This window comes from Centroberyx gerrardi, chromosome 1 (genome assembly GCF_048128805.1).
Source record: "Centroberyx gerrardi isolate f3 chromosome 1, fCenGer3.hap1.cur.20231027, whole genome shotgun sequence".
Taxonomy (NCBI): domain Eukaryota; kingdom Metazoa; phylum Chordata; class Actinopteri; order Beryciformes; family Berycidae; genus Centroberyx; species Centroberyx gerrardi.
The window spans coordinates 7,931,157-7,945,674 of NC_135997.1; the positions used below are offsets into that span (position 1 = coordinate 7,931,157).

Here is a 14,518-nt window from a genome sequence, read left to right on the forward strand (position 1 = left end):
AGGGTTTATGATTGCATCCTGCACTCTGTTGTGCTCCACAGGCTCTGTATTGCTGTACAGTTGACAAACAAAACATGTTTGGCATTAAATTGTCAGGTGGCTATGCACAAACAGTTTGAAACTTGGCGATGGTTTTAGTCCCTAAGCTTTCATTATGTAGCTAACTTCCAGCAGACATGGCACCTCTGAATTAGCCTAAACAATATCATCCATCCATCAGACTGTGCCAAATATGCACTGATTAAATATTTCTGCCTTATCGCATGACTGAAATTGATTTTCTCTCACTTTTCCGTTGAGCCTGATATGGAGGAAGAGGAAAACAAACTGTTTGACTACATTTCAGGAGTGTTTGTTTCACTGTTGAAGACGGTCCAGATGGATTTGAAAGACAAGCTGTTAGAGGTACATTATTTTACTTTGTGTTCTGTGTTGTCACCAGTTCTGCATACAGTCAGACGGCAAAATATTTGAAGTATGTTCTTTCAGGTGTACCCAGACTGCTTGGCACAGGCGGTCTACGCAGCATTTTATGGAGCATTCCCTGAATCCAAGCGACTGGATGATGACTTCAAGAGATACCTAGCAGACCTAATCACCTTCTGGATCTCAGGTAACCACACACTAATAATGCATACTTGCATTGTCTCTCAGACAGACAGTGATTTCCATATTTGACATGTGTCAAGTGTGAGGTTTTGAACAATTGCGTTGCGTGCTTTTCAGGTATGAAGCCCAAACTGTTTTCTTGGCAGAGTTGGAACTTGAGTTGGCTGGCTGCAGCAGCAGCAGGAGACGAGGACAATGAGAGGCAGTCTGCTCAAGGTGAGCCATACTCACTTCACATTGGAAAACTGTGTGTTTGCGTGCGGGTATGCATCCATTTGTACATGCATGTGTGCATGTGCATGTATGTTTGTATGTGTGTGTGTGCGGGGGTAAACAGTGGTGGGTTTTGGTGAACTGGATAAAGTAATATGTGTTCTTTGAAGTTGCTTAATATCAGATCAGTAGTATTCCTTGTTAAAATGGTTCATTGTCAAACTTCAAGTTTTTTTTAACTGGTAACTGGTGAATAACCCATAAACTTCTTCATCTTATTATTAGCTGCATTTAATACTAAATGCTTGCTGTATTTCTCTGTTAAACACGGTGATACAGTTATCCCTAAACTCTTAAAAAATTGTCTAGCAGACATTGTGTCACATGTGTTGAGCTCAAGGCCCGCGGGTTGGCCTGCAGCCAACTTTGATCCAGAATCTGGGGTGTCAATTCAGTGATCTGCCTAACTGCAGCTGCGGTGAGAGGGAATGCAAGTATCGTAAGAAGCACACTGTTTCATGCTGCGACACAGCCTTCAGCCCCTCTAATGCACTTTCAAACACAACCTCATTCTCCTTTGCTCACTCGTACCTAACACAAGGAAGGCTGATGCTAAAGGCAGACAATTGGATGACAGGTTGGAGACCGAGTGTTTCTTTATCAAGTGTAAAGAGACACATTTGTCTCGTCTGACATGAACCCTTTCTGATTTTAAAGATGTGACATCCCACACAGAGGTTACATTACACTGGCTAAGCTGAGTAAAAGTGCTGCACCAGTTCTATGAAACAGGGAAGAAATTGACAGGACCAGCAAGGGCAGAGCCATTACCAAGTTTGAAGATAAAAGGGGCTTCTGCAACTAACTTTGCTTCTCTGTGTGACACAATGGAGCGCGTCGATACCATGAATATAAAACTGCAAAGAAAACTGAGATGTGAACAGATGATCGGGTGTATGCACGCACGATACAACAAACGACTTGCAAAGAAAACTGCATTTATGAGAGCGCCAAGCGAACTTTCCTCGCTTTACAATTTATCAGTCAGTGGAAAAAGGGAGAGTGGGGATACACCACACACAAATTGAACACATTCACAGCAGAATTTAGCAGGAGACGTGCTGACTTTGAATCCATTTGCAGTTGATGTGGTGAGTATGCCAGAATATGGCGTTTAGAACAGAGTGAATTACGGTGAGGATCTTCGCCCCTTTCGTCCCAGATATGCCCTCTGCCCTCAGGCCACCTGTGTGCAAGCTCCTATTTGTGTGAACAAATTTTCTCCATGGTGACGATCGACAAATCATGATCCCTTTTCTTTTCAAACCTTTTCTCCAATCTGAATGTGGCCTCAGTTCATGACTTTCTGATGATAAATTAACTTGCATTAAAGTGCCAAATGGGCCATATGGCTAAATAACAGGTAGCTCTTCATGTTATATTCAGACCTGAGAGGCAGACTATATGTTAGCTACAGTATATGGAAGCTGTAGATATTTGGTCACCAAATGCTATTCACAACCACTGATGTGTCATAATTTGGCATGTGAGGTAGGTAATTTATTTGTTGGGAGTCCAATATGGTTTCTGAATTTAGTTGATTGGGCCTTAATGAGCCAGCAGTATCAGTTGTCCTTTTGGCTTCAGTTGGATGGTGCACTTAGCGGTCACTGAATGACCGATGAGTGGTCTTTCAAGTCTGTGTTGTTTTAGATGATTGCGTGATATGTTTGTTTTGTTCTTTTTATTTTACATAACTTAAACACAGCTAAAAAAAATAAGTTAAACAAATATTGTTAAATATAGTTGGGGACGTCAGCTGTGGGTTTGCTTTGTTTTTGTTTTTTAATACAAAACTGATTATCTCTTTGCATGGTTTTAATTTGCTGTCAGGGAAAGTGTGAAATTGCCGTGAGTTGCTGGAGGTCTGGGTTTCCCATCCCTCTTTCACAACGATCTGGTGTTCTGGGGGTTCCGTGCTAAGGCTGAAAACACAGAATTCCCCAGGTTGCATAACTGCAGCTTTCCTCTGGGGGAAATGAAGGTTCATGGCCCTGAAATGTATCAAGTTCAGCTGCGTGGGCCCCCCTCGGGCCTCCCCTCTCTCCCGCTAGCCCCAGACCACCTCTCCACCTCCCACGTGACTCCCCATGCTCCCTCCCTGTTCATCTTCACTTCTCTTACTTTCTCATCCTCCCCCCGTCTCTTTGTCTCACTCCGTCTTTTCCTGCGGCAGTTGCTACACCTCGACGTCCACAACCAGAATCAGACTTCCTCCAGCCTCCCTTTAGACTTTGCCCTTGTCTGCACATGCTGGTAGTAATATAGGACACATGTGGTCCTGTGTGTACATGCTTTCACACAAATGCAAATGCACTACTGCTGTTCCAAAGTGTTGCACCGAATAGTATAAATCGTACCTCACTTGACTTTTACAAGTGGAGGGTTTTGCCTCAAGTCATCGTTCATCCCTGGCGCTCCAGCAAGCTGTACAGTAGCTCTGCGGCTGCTTCTTTGAACCAAGGAAGCGTAGAGTAGAAGTGAAGAAAAGTAAACTACAATACTGCCTCAAACAGATTTTATTTTTGTTATATTGCACTTTTGTCGAGTACTTTAAAACCACAGAAGACCACGGTAAATATTAAAGCGCTACCAGATAATACAGAGTTTTGGATTAATCTGCACATTTGACCTGATTAGTAACTAAATCGGGTAAACAATTATCTAATTCTTAATAATACTTAATTTAGACAAGCTGTTTAGTGTTAAATAATCAACTTGTCTCCACTCAATGACAAAATTATAAGCCAATATTTTTGATTATTAAGGAGACTCTAGGCCAATTTCAAAATAATTTGATAACTCTAATATACAGCAGATGAACAAAAGTGGCCGTGGGAACCTACATTTTGTAAAGGTTTGTATAAAAATGATTTGTGAGTATTTTATTAAACAAAACATGTCAGTCCTGGAACACCTTGTGAGCATAAATTATGTTTCTGACATGCCCGTGACGTGTCTGTTTCCTTGGAAGTCTGTGGCTTCATGTCTATGACAGTTGTTTCTCGCTCCTGTTGGCTGCAGCCGCTCTCCGTCCTGCTGGGAATACACAGCCTTGAGTCTGAAATGTGTTTACATTTTGAGCATGTTACAAATTATCTGCTAAGACTAACTTTGCGTGACTTGGCAGAAGCCTTCACCTTGCTCAGATGTTGTTTGGGTCAAACGTATTTCAGGGGTTTGCTCTCTCAATTTGACTGTCTTTATCTGACAGGGGTTCTCCAAGCCAGATGTGAACCCAAGCAAAAGGTAAAGCTCTGTGTGTGTGCGTGTGAGTGAGTGTGTGTGTGTGTGTGTGTGTGTATGTGTGGTGTGGCAGCCTGCCAGTACGTCTGCAGTACTGGGCTGCGCTATGACAGGACTCCAGTTTCACTCAATACAATATAAACTTATGAGGGAATTATTACAACATTTGACCATGTTGACATATTTTTATCTATCCCAGCATAAATTAACAGATTTATCCTGGAATTGTGCAGTATTACCATATCTCAACTATCCTTATCAGATTGAATGATGCTATTCATGTATATCATGTGTCTAGGATTGTCCAAGGACACTGAAGTTTTCCCAAACTATTCTTTGCAATGTGTGTTTAATCTTCCCAAAGACAAGGTCAACAGATTTGATTATCTTGTCATTTAGTCAGCTAAGCTGGGAAATGGACTGCTTAATATCTCCAGAGAAATCCAGTATAATCAAAGTTTGGAACGCTGTAGGTGCTTAATGTGTGAAAAGTTTTCTGCTCTCTATTACAGACTCATGTGAATGACTGTCTGATTTTATCAAAAGATAACCAAAGGTTAATCCTGAATCAGTCATTTTCTAATAAGTTACATTTACAGTTAATAACAGTTAATAACAGGTCATGTAAATTCTGGTTATACATCATCGTATTATCGTATTATCATATTATCATACATTGCTTAATAATCAGGCCTAATCAGACCTGAGATTGCGGTTATGGAACATGTTGTGATTGAGTAACGAGGTGATCTTTCTTATCAGATAGGCATGCAGATTGTAAAAAATCAGTTTATTTCTTAAATCTAATCTATTATCCGGACTGCAGTACAGAGTGCGTTCCTAAATGGAGTGTTGAGTTTGTTATCGCAGTGTGTCGGCAGCAAATAATTCTTAGTTCATCTTACTCCAGCTCTCTGCTCAGCCTCGTAGTTTCAGGGACTCATACTTAGTGGCAGAATGGGGGCATTGGCTTATGTAGCTTCGATACCTTTGATGTATCTTCAATACTCGACGGCAACAAAAACAGCGGCGCTGCAAATGATCCAGGTAGAGGAATGCACGTTGTAAGGAAATGAGGCACACTCCAAATAACTCATCGTTCTTTTTTTATATAAATAACACAAATAACTTACAACAATGAATGATAACATATTGCTATATGCCGGTATTGAGATATTGCAGTGATATCATGCAGAGCTTAAGAGACGTGCCTGTTGAGAATGAGATGAGTAGGTGATTTTTTCTAGTGTTGTGTTAATTGAACTTCTGGTATGTACTGCTGAAGTTTTTTTGACGGATCTTAATCGTATTTGGTGAAAACTTGGAATGTCTCAACAGAAATAATAAAAAAATAGCTCTCCTTAAATAAATAGTTGTCTTACATATGAGGGACAGAATAAAATTCCATGTCATACATTTATATGATCATTAACTGTGATGGGGAAAAAAAGATTGCATAACATACACAGTTAAAATGGTGTTCACTTTGTATTTTAATCTGGAGCAGCAGCAGAATAGTCTAGCATTTTAAAATCACACCTTGATAATGAAGAGGGAGTCAGTGAGCAGCTATAATGCATTTGACCAGAGTCTGGCCTACAATGCATGAAGGACTACAGATCATCCACATAGGCTATAAAATGTCATGTGTGCTGTTGTAATCGTATTTTCTGTGCCTCTGTTTTTTGTGCTCCGAGCACTCGTACCGTGAAAAGACAAGTCCAGCTTGCTTCAGCACATCTAGTCCAAGCCAAATCTCTGTTTTGGACCTTTCTGCTGATCGTACAGGTCTGCATATCTGGCCAGGCATAGATCGTCTTGGGAAAAAATATACAGTCCTGACTGCGTATAATACATTTAACTGTTTTATAAGAAAATATTGAACTGTTTTATAAGGAAATATACTAATATTTAACTCACAATAACAATGACATTGAGTAGATTTTAGTGGTTTTACAGTTTGTATATCGGTTGAAACTATTTCATTTCAAATATTTTAGTACTTTCTTGTGTGGAGATCTTTAACAGAAGATTATCTGATGGCAATCGATAAGTAGTTTTACCAGTTCATAATGCGCCCATCTGATATCTGTTGTTGTGAAAATGACAACATGTTATGGAACATCACATAACTAATCTACAACTTGAGGAGAGTGGAGCGTGATGTCGGTGATGAGTTTACATGAGTTCTGTGTCCGGCAGCTTATATAACATGTGATTGAAATCATACACGATTTACCACTCATCAGTCCTCTACTTTGTCAGTCCACCCTCCTCTCCTCCTCCCTGCATTTCATAGGGATGAAGTGAGATGCTATGTGCTCCCTCCTGGTCTTCTTCCCCCGCAGTGGCCGTCCCTTCTGAGACAGGGCTATGAACATTTCCTTGCCATTTTTAGTCCACTTTGCGGAGGAGTAAGCATTGAAGTAGTTTTCTAGGAAAACCTCCTTGAAGTTGCAGTTGTCATTGTAGATCTTCTGAAAAGGATTAAAAAAAACATTGCAGTATTATATACAATCTGCTGTGTCACCAGCTTTTACCGTAAATTCTAGGTCATGATTTTGCAAAGGGATTTTTTTTGCCTTAATTGTTCTATTTCTGCTTAATTATGGGTTAGCTGAAAACAGTGCATAGCTTTTGTCACAGAGGAGAAATGTTACCTTGCCTTGCAGCTGTCCGGTCTTGTTCATAGAGATATAATACTGACTCTTCACCCCTTTGATAGCCAGTATACCCCCCTCGGACACGGTCCTGATCTCCAGGATACCTATGAGACAGTCACACAGTTAGGAGACTGAGAGGCAGTACAGCACAGATAGCAGGCTATCAACATCCAGTCTTCGCTCCAGCGCTGCACTGTGCTCAGCATTCATCTTCATTAACAAACGGGATGGAAGTTCCTGTGGTTAATCAGTCTGCGGTCCCTCTGGCTTTATTCAAGCCTTGTTAACTGGCCTGGGTGGCCATTACACAAACCACAGCCTATGCCATGGCACATATGGGAGACAGATTAGGCCTCCTTCCCCTGGGATTGAGAAAACTACCTCCTTGCATGTGCTTTGCACGCTACGCGTCAGACGTGCTCTCCAACTCTGTGGGAGAGTAAAAAAACTCATGCCAAACTATTTTGGCTTCGTGATTGTTTTGTGATGCATCTTAAAAATGAATGGCACGCTACCATATATGTCAGAATACGCTAGGAGGCATTCTTTACTCCATAAATTATATTTTTTTGTAGAAAGCAAATACGTGATATGACTCATTATCTAGTGTCTAGATTTCGTGATAAAGTGAATAAATGCAAAAAAGTGTGTTGTTTCGATAAGTTAAAGCTAAAATATTCATTACCTCTTTACACATAAAGAAATTCAGATTAGGTGCACAGTGTAACATTCAGAAATATCCCAAGAGAAACATCGTCCTTAGACAATACAGTCAAATCTCAGCAGTGATTGAAGAGTATGTTGCTTCACCTCCCCTTGAGCTGAATTAGCCCGTTACTTGTCCTGTGTGACTTTAAAGCTACAATACATGTCACTTGCTCATTTAACCTAACAGACATGCACACCTAGGTCTTCACAGATCCAAAAAGCTCTACCTGGCTCAATAAAGAGCTATGAAAAAATGGTTAAGACTCGTGGTAACGTTAAAACCCGTAGTCACAGGAATCATCAGATCCTGTCAAAAAGGCTTTGGCATGGTTATTTAAAATCAAGTTTCCAATTTACTGCACAGCTTCCAACTAGCAATACATCTTATTTGTTTAGTTTATGCTATAGAAACTACCCTATTACATACAGTATATTCCATATGCATTACTCTTGTGATTGAAGTTATGCTCACATTCTCAAAAACCTGAAACTGGTGACAGTAAAACCCCCAAAAATATATGTCAACAAGGACTCCAACAAGGTCCAGATCTTGGGTTTTTAGGGGATATGAGAACGTATTGTTAATATAGACATATTGCAGAAATTCTTACATTTGACAGACAGGGAGAAAGAAAGGGAAGAACTCTTAAAGCTGTTCAGACTGACATTGAGCATGCTGCGCTTCAATGTTTGCCAGATCACAAACAGATGGCAGTCCCCCAATCATGGAATGTTGTTGTGCTCCACCTGCACTTGATATTTGACTTGATATTACTGCTCTTTTACTGTGTAGTCAAATGTATTTAACCTTGCTTTTTTATTACTCTGTTATTTTTTTTTTTATCACGACTTAACGTGTAGGTGCTTCCAAAGTTCAAATTAACACTGAAACTGAAATTTTCTGACACCTACAGAGAAACTCATGCAGTTTCCCATTCATTTTCTCTTGAATCATTCATTAATGGCAACAGTAGATCGGCGTGGAAGTTTAAGTTGCATGTTTGTTCCTCAAGTTGGGATTCTGTCCTAATGGAAAGCTTCCAGGAGGAACAGGACAGGAATGATAAGTGTTTTTTTTGTGTGGTTGTTTTATGCTGTAGGAGCGCAGCACCCATGCTAGATGTGAGAAATTAGAGATAGACAGAACTGCCAACGCAAAAAGCACAAAAATGGTATTGTCATAATATTAAGCGTCACAACTACAATTGTTTGGTGGACTCTGAGAGAATGAAACACATACACACACACACAAACACACACACACACACACACACACACACACACACACACACACACACAAATACACACACGTCGTTAACATGTTGGCTGTGCAGTATATGCGGTTATCCTCAGTTTGAACGGATTTGTCTTCACTCTCTGGCCAAGCCCCTGGCTAAGTAAACTAACTTAAGGGAGATCCCTAATTCTGCTCTCTCTGGATAGAAGTAGGATTCACAGTGCTTATATTAGTTGTTAAGGATGTAGCTGACTTCTAGGAATAGTGGATTCCTGTTCAACCGAACTGGCGATTTACATTTATTACATTTATTTATGGTACATACTGCAAAACCTTGTCATGACATATTATAACATAACTATTGTATGACAGCACGTAATGTTTAGTAAATCAATTACCATAACTAATGTTGCAACATTTAATCACATTGTCTTCAAAGGCAAATTTAATTTTGGCCTTGTTTGCATTGAAACACTTTTGGACAAAACATATCTTTATTTCCCTAACTTCCCTTACTTTGAAGTTTTTTGTGTTCATTTGGCTGTGGCTTGGCATGAACTTTTATTGATATTATTATCACACTTTGGTTATTCCCAGAATTTAGCTATTCCAGTGTCTTTCACTTTGACCCAAACCTGCATGTGTTAGTAATTACCAGTTACTACTTGGTTAGGAATGAATCCCTCCATTAGCTCATACTTAACCTGTTTGTTTGGTTTAGAGGATATGTTTACACATTCAGTAGGAAATTATCCAGTGTGAGGGGCTGATTTAGTACACAGTATTACAATACCCCCCACCAGAATGCACACATATCAATCTTTCTTAGATTAGTCCTCTGTAACAGTGTAGGTGCAAGGAAATGGCTTAATTACAATAGTGATAAGCACTGAGTTTGTGATCTGCACATCCTTTTGGAATGTAGTAAACTCAGAATGAAAACTGAAATTGCTGTGTTGCAAGAGATGAGTTGACTGGAAATAGGGCTATATATTTTTGTTGTGGGGGCACAGGGACTGTGGAAGCCAAAAATCATGCTGCTCCAAGTTTGTCATTTTGGTTTCTTTATTTTCTGGCTTTCTTTTTTTGTGAAAGCCTTATGCAGTAGGCTTTTCAAGGCTTGCATGCAGCCAACAAGTATGAATCAGTGATTTATTATGTATATATCTGAACTATGCTGGTCTCTTCAAAGGCTCGTTGGGCATATTTCTGTGTGCTTTTTGCGTGCTATTGTCAGCCACATCTGGGTGTATCAATTTTTTTGCCTTTCATCGCCAATTGTTGCGCAAGCATCTTTCCCATCCACTTAGAGGCATTCCCTGTCATGCCAGCATTCCAGCTACAGCCGCACTGTCAGATAGGAGGAAATGATAACTACCCAAAACATCCCCACCATGGCAAGAGATTTCTAATGACCATTGAAACACTGTTGGCTCTAGAGCAACATTTTTTATGATTTACTGTGGCTAGCCAATAAGCAATAGTAATTGTCACGCATGACTTTACAAATTTTGCTTTTGATGTTTTTGAACCATACTTTTTATTATAAGGATAATTATGCAGTTGGATTCTGTGAAATGCAGTGTAGAGTTCCCTCAAATGACATGCCATGTGTCCCCTTGGTGGTTCAACACCAGAGGCTGTAGGGTTGGCTGTCTCTATGTTATGATAAACAGAGACAACCTTAATCATGGTTGTGCAAGATGCCAACTTAACATTCCAAGAAAAGCTCAGAAGGTGAATATGATTAGTCTTTCCATTTCTATTTCTGCCATGTCTCTGTCCCTACACTTCATTCTGACACTGTGGGTTTGTGGGAGAGTAAATACGGCTGAGCAAGTGTGAGTCTGCCAGTGAGAGCCTGGGCTGATAGAAGCCTGGCCCCCATCAGCCTCCAAGCCCCTTTAGTTTACTTCATTACAGACTGTGTTTAGATGGTGTTATGATTGGGCAGGCCAAAGCCCACACCTGCTTCACTTTACCTCTGTCACTTTGGCTACTCTATGGAGACACATGACCCATTAACACTGTGGTTACACTGTGGGGAACATTGGACAATAACACCTCCCACGTGCTCCTGTCACCTTGATGGGCCAAAGGCTCATTAATGACTGCAAAGATCTCACCACCAAATTCAGCCAGTTCACTGTCTAGGACTGAGTATACGCCTACATCCAAGTTCATTGTATGTTGGGAACTTACTTTTAGGCACAGTATATATGAGTTTTTGTAATATACATTCTCATTAGCATCAAATGCAAAGAAACTCACAGGGATAATCAGACAAATAAAAGTCAGTCTTACTGTAGCAGTTGGTGGGATCTTGAGTCCCATTGATGTTGCCGTAGTCGTCAATGGTTAGGAACCACTGTGTGCGGCTGAACAGCTGTCGGATGCGCACGTCTCCTCCCTCCATGTAGTCGTAGTTCCTGGTGTGGCGCTCGTGTTTGGAGCAGTTCATGATGGCGGCCAGTTGCTCTGGAGTGCGGTCACTACAGGCGACACACACACTGCCAAACAGGAAGATCATGTGCACGTACAGTCCCGAGAGCAGATTTGGAAGGTTCCATGTCAGCATCCATTTGCGCATTATAATACAATGCAGTGGGGATCCATGAACAACATACTGAAATGTGAGATAGAGATCTGCGCGCTATCCCTCTGCCCCACGACCCCCTGACCCCTGACCTGCGACCCTTTTGTTGTGGCCTTGCGTGTCCCTCTTGCTGCAGCAGGGACTCTTAGTGAGACGCTGAGACAGGCTGGCGGTGGAGGAGGCAGTCTGAAGCTGGCTGAGGCTGGCTGAGGCTGGAGAATGGGCTGGAGAAGACGGGTGGCTGGATTATGAGTTGATGTCTCTCTTTAATCCTCACTGACTGTGTGCGTTGGCTGCACCGTCCTCTTGGGACCATAGTCCAAGAGGGGACATCATAATCCACTTCAGGAACTTCTATGCAGGACTTTACTATGAAAAAAAAGAATGGATTTGAGTAGGCGGGTTTGATTCCAGGTAATGCAGTCTGAAGAATGCTAAAAAATGACTAATTATACTTACAGGTACACTTACAAGTTGAAAGATTTTTGTTGAAGTATTTTCAAGAAAAAAATTAAATCATTCTTGGCCAAATTCTCATATAAAAATTTCACATAATTGCACATTAGAGCTCCTGTAAATTGCTGAATGTTAAACACTTGAACAGAGTATCTGTTTTTCTCAGTTCATACCGATATGTATTGTACTTTTTTTCCTAGCAGTAAATCAAACTCTCTGAGGTGTTTTCTTGTCATGGACACACAGCAGTGAAATATCTTAGCAATGCTTTATAGTTGGCTTCACTCATCTGTAATCCCCTCTATATCAACATGCACATGTCTCAGTAAAACCACTCTACCATACATGTACATCTCAAGCAAACTTAAGTCTATGCTACTTTTGCTGTAAAACAAAACAAAAAAAAAAAAGCCCAGTTGAATAACTTACATGTGCTGTGAGTGATGATGGGAGCTGAAAGAGGTGTATTCCCTTTCAGTAAGAGTCTTAATTTGTGGACTCTTTAGTTGTAGAGCTGTAGACTCAGTTGTAAACCGAGCCCAGTAATGCTGGTAAGCTAAGCAGGAGCTGAGAGCCTCTGTCACTTCCCATGGATGTCTCCCTGACTCTGGCAGGCTGGCTTTGTGCATCTTCCACTGTTGTTGTGCACTCTGCCTAGATAAATGCCTCTTGCTGACCTCACTTGAGAGCAATTAGATCCCAGCCAGTCAGCTGTCCCTGGCCGAGATGGAGTGGAGAAACACCCTCTGCCTGCCTCTCGCTGTCACTCGCCCACCGGACATGAGAGGGAGCTATAAACTTTTGGAATAACAGGCTTTCCTTGGTATGCACTCCCGAATACTTTTCCAACATTTGCATGCACAGTCACTCTACAACTTACTACAGCCTCTCTCAAACATCCTGCTCTTAAATACGTTCATGCTGTGCATGTTAAGAGTCTCATAGTGACTCACATTTACCCAAGTGATGAATACGATATTCGCTGTGATTTCAAAGCTGTAAGGAATTTCTCCCCTATCATTTAAAATGTCACAATCAATTAGTGGTTATACTTTGTTGCACTGAATCATTGGTAAGGAAGGATTTATAGACTCAAAGCCAAAAAACTTCAAAGAATTGCCTCAATTCGCAGGCTTATTGAGAGTAATGGGGGGGAAGCAATAAGTTACGGCTGGCAGGTATCCATCGAGGGGGAGAAAAACAGAAGACATAACTGCTCAGAAGTAGTCATCTCTGTGTCAGGGGTCATGCACTCTTTCACTTTTCGTGTTTGTATTTAAAGCCACAATTTATTGCCTTACATACCTGGCCTCTACTTGGACTCACCACTTCAAAAGTTTATATGGGCCCTAATGACGCGCTCCCCTGGGGAGGTCAGGGCTGCAGGCCTGAGAGAGAGAGACTTCTGGCCGCAGCAGGCCTCCCTCTCATCTGCTAAACTGGTGGTCGTAAAGGCCTGATCTATTAGGTGTCATTGTGGCCTGTTCATCTGTCCCTTCTATCACCTCAGAGACAGTTCACACTCTCGTCTGTTGGATGGATGGGCCAGGGGAACAGCGCACAACACATCACTGCAGACAGCCACTGGATTACAGATCCAAACAGTGGAAGATTGGACACACTATCAATAGCCCCCTTTCCACTGAAGGCCAAAAGCACAAGAACTTTGGCCCAGGAACTCTAGCCTGGAACTTGTTAAAGTGTTTCCACTGAGCAACCTGGTCCCCGCGTAACCATGACAACTAACTTACACAACTGCTTGTCATCAAACATGGCAGACAACGCTGCTGTCAAATGTACCATATAATTGTTAACATTAGTTTTAATTGCTTTGTGGGAAGTTTTAAAAAAGAAGAAGGTTGCAGGATGAGGCTAACATCATTCACATAAAAACACAAAGTGTCATTGCTAGGCAGTGATTTAAACGCCTACTGAAGGCATTAAAGTAAAAAAAAAAACTGCCTTGCCTGCGTAAGCAAAGGCATTTTTTTTCCCCATTAGTCCTTTACTACTGTGTGTGTCAAACTTGGAAAGCGAGTGATAGTAATTGGGGTATTTTCTAGACAGCTAAATAAGACCAATGTTGGTTTTTATATATGGTATCAGGCTAAAAAGTTGTTTCCAACCTGTAACAGTCTGCAAAGCAATGAAAGTCAGCTGAAAGTAATGCAGATTTAAGAATTAACATACCTAGTTTCTAACAGGTAGATGCTCATTAATGTAGGAATGGCTGCACTCAGTTACAGACGTTACTAAGCAACACCCCCTAATTGAAAAAATATAGAATATGATGATGTATAAGAATCAGGGCTAACAGCTTTGGCCCTGAGGATTTGGAAGGCCCAAGTAGTGGGGCTTGAGTTCCTGGACTAGCCCTGTTTTGGCCTAGGCCAACCCAGTGGAAAGGGGTCAGGAACTCTGGAACTAAGTTCAAGCACCAGGTTTGGCCCTCAGTGGAAAGGGGGCTTGATGCCAAATCATGGATTTCCAGAACTTAACATCACTGATGATCATCATGGATTTCCAGAACGTAACGCGATAGAAATATAATTCCATGAAACACAAATATTTCTTTTGCTCTGATTAAAGTTGGCAAAAGTAAGACTTTTTAGGTAATATTTTGTTTGAATTTTGAAAAAAAAAAAAAGTTCCTCAAAGTGATTCATGAGAATTTCATGAGACTACTACTTGCTCCAAAAAACTTCTGCATGTCTCGCTGTTCCAACCAAT

The 14,518-nt window shown here is 41.1% G+C and overlaps 1 protein-coding gene across 1 annotated transcript; it reads right to left on the minus strand.

The window, feature by feature from the left end:
* Positions 1–5,295: 5,295 nt before the first annotated feature.
* fgf7 (fibroblast growth factor 7) lies at positions 5,296–12,358 on the minus strand. The gene is made up of 4 exons (XM_071901511.2): positions 12,218–12,358; positions 11,041–11,701; positions 6,789–6,895; positions 5,296–6,605 (listed from the first exon to the last, which is right to left on the minus strand). Exons 2-4 carry the CDS (start codon positions 11,324–11,326, stop codon positions 6,390–6,392), a joined length of 609 nt encoding a protein of 202 aa, XP_071757612.1. The 5' UTR covers positions 11,327–11,701; positions 12,218–12,358; the 3' UTR covers positions 5,296–6,389.
* Positions 12,359–14,518: the final 2,160 nt, after the last annotated feature.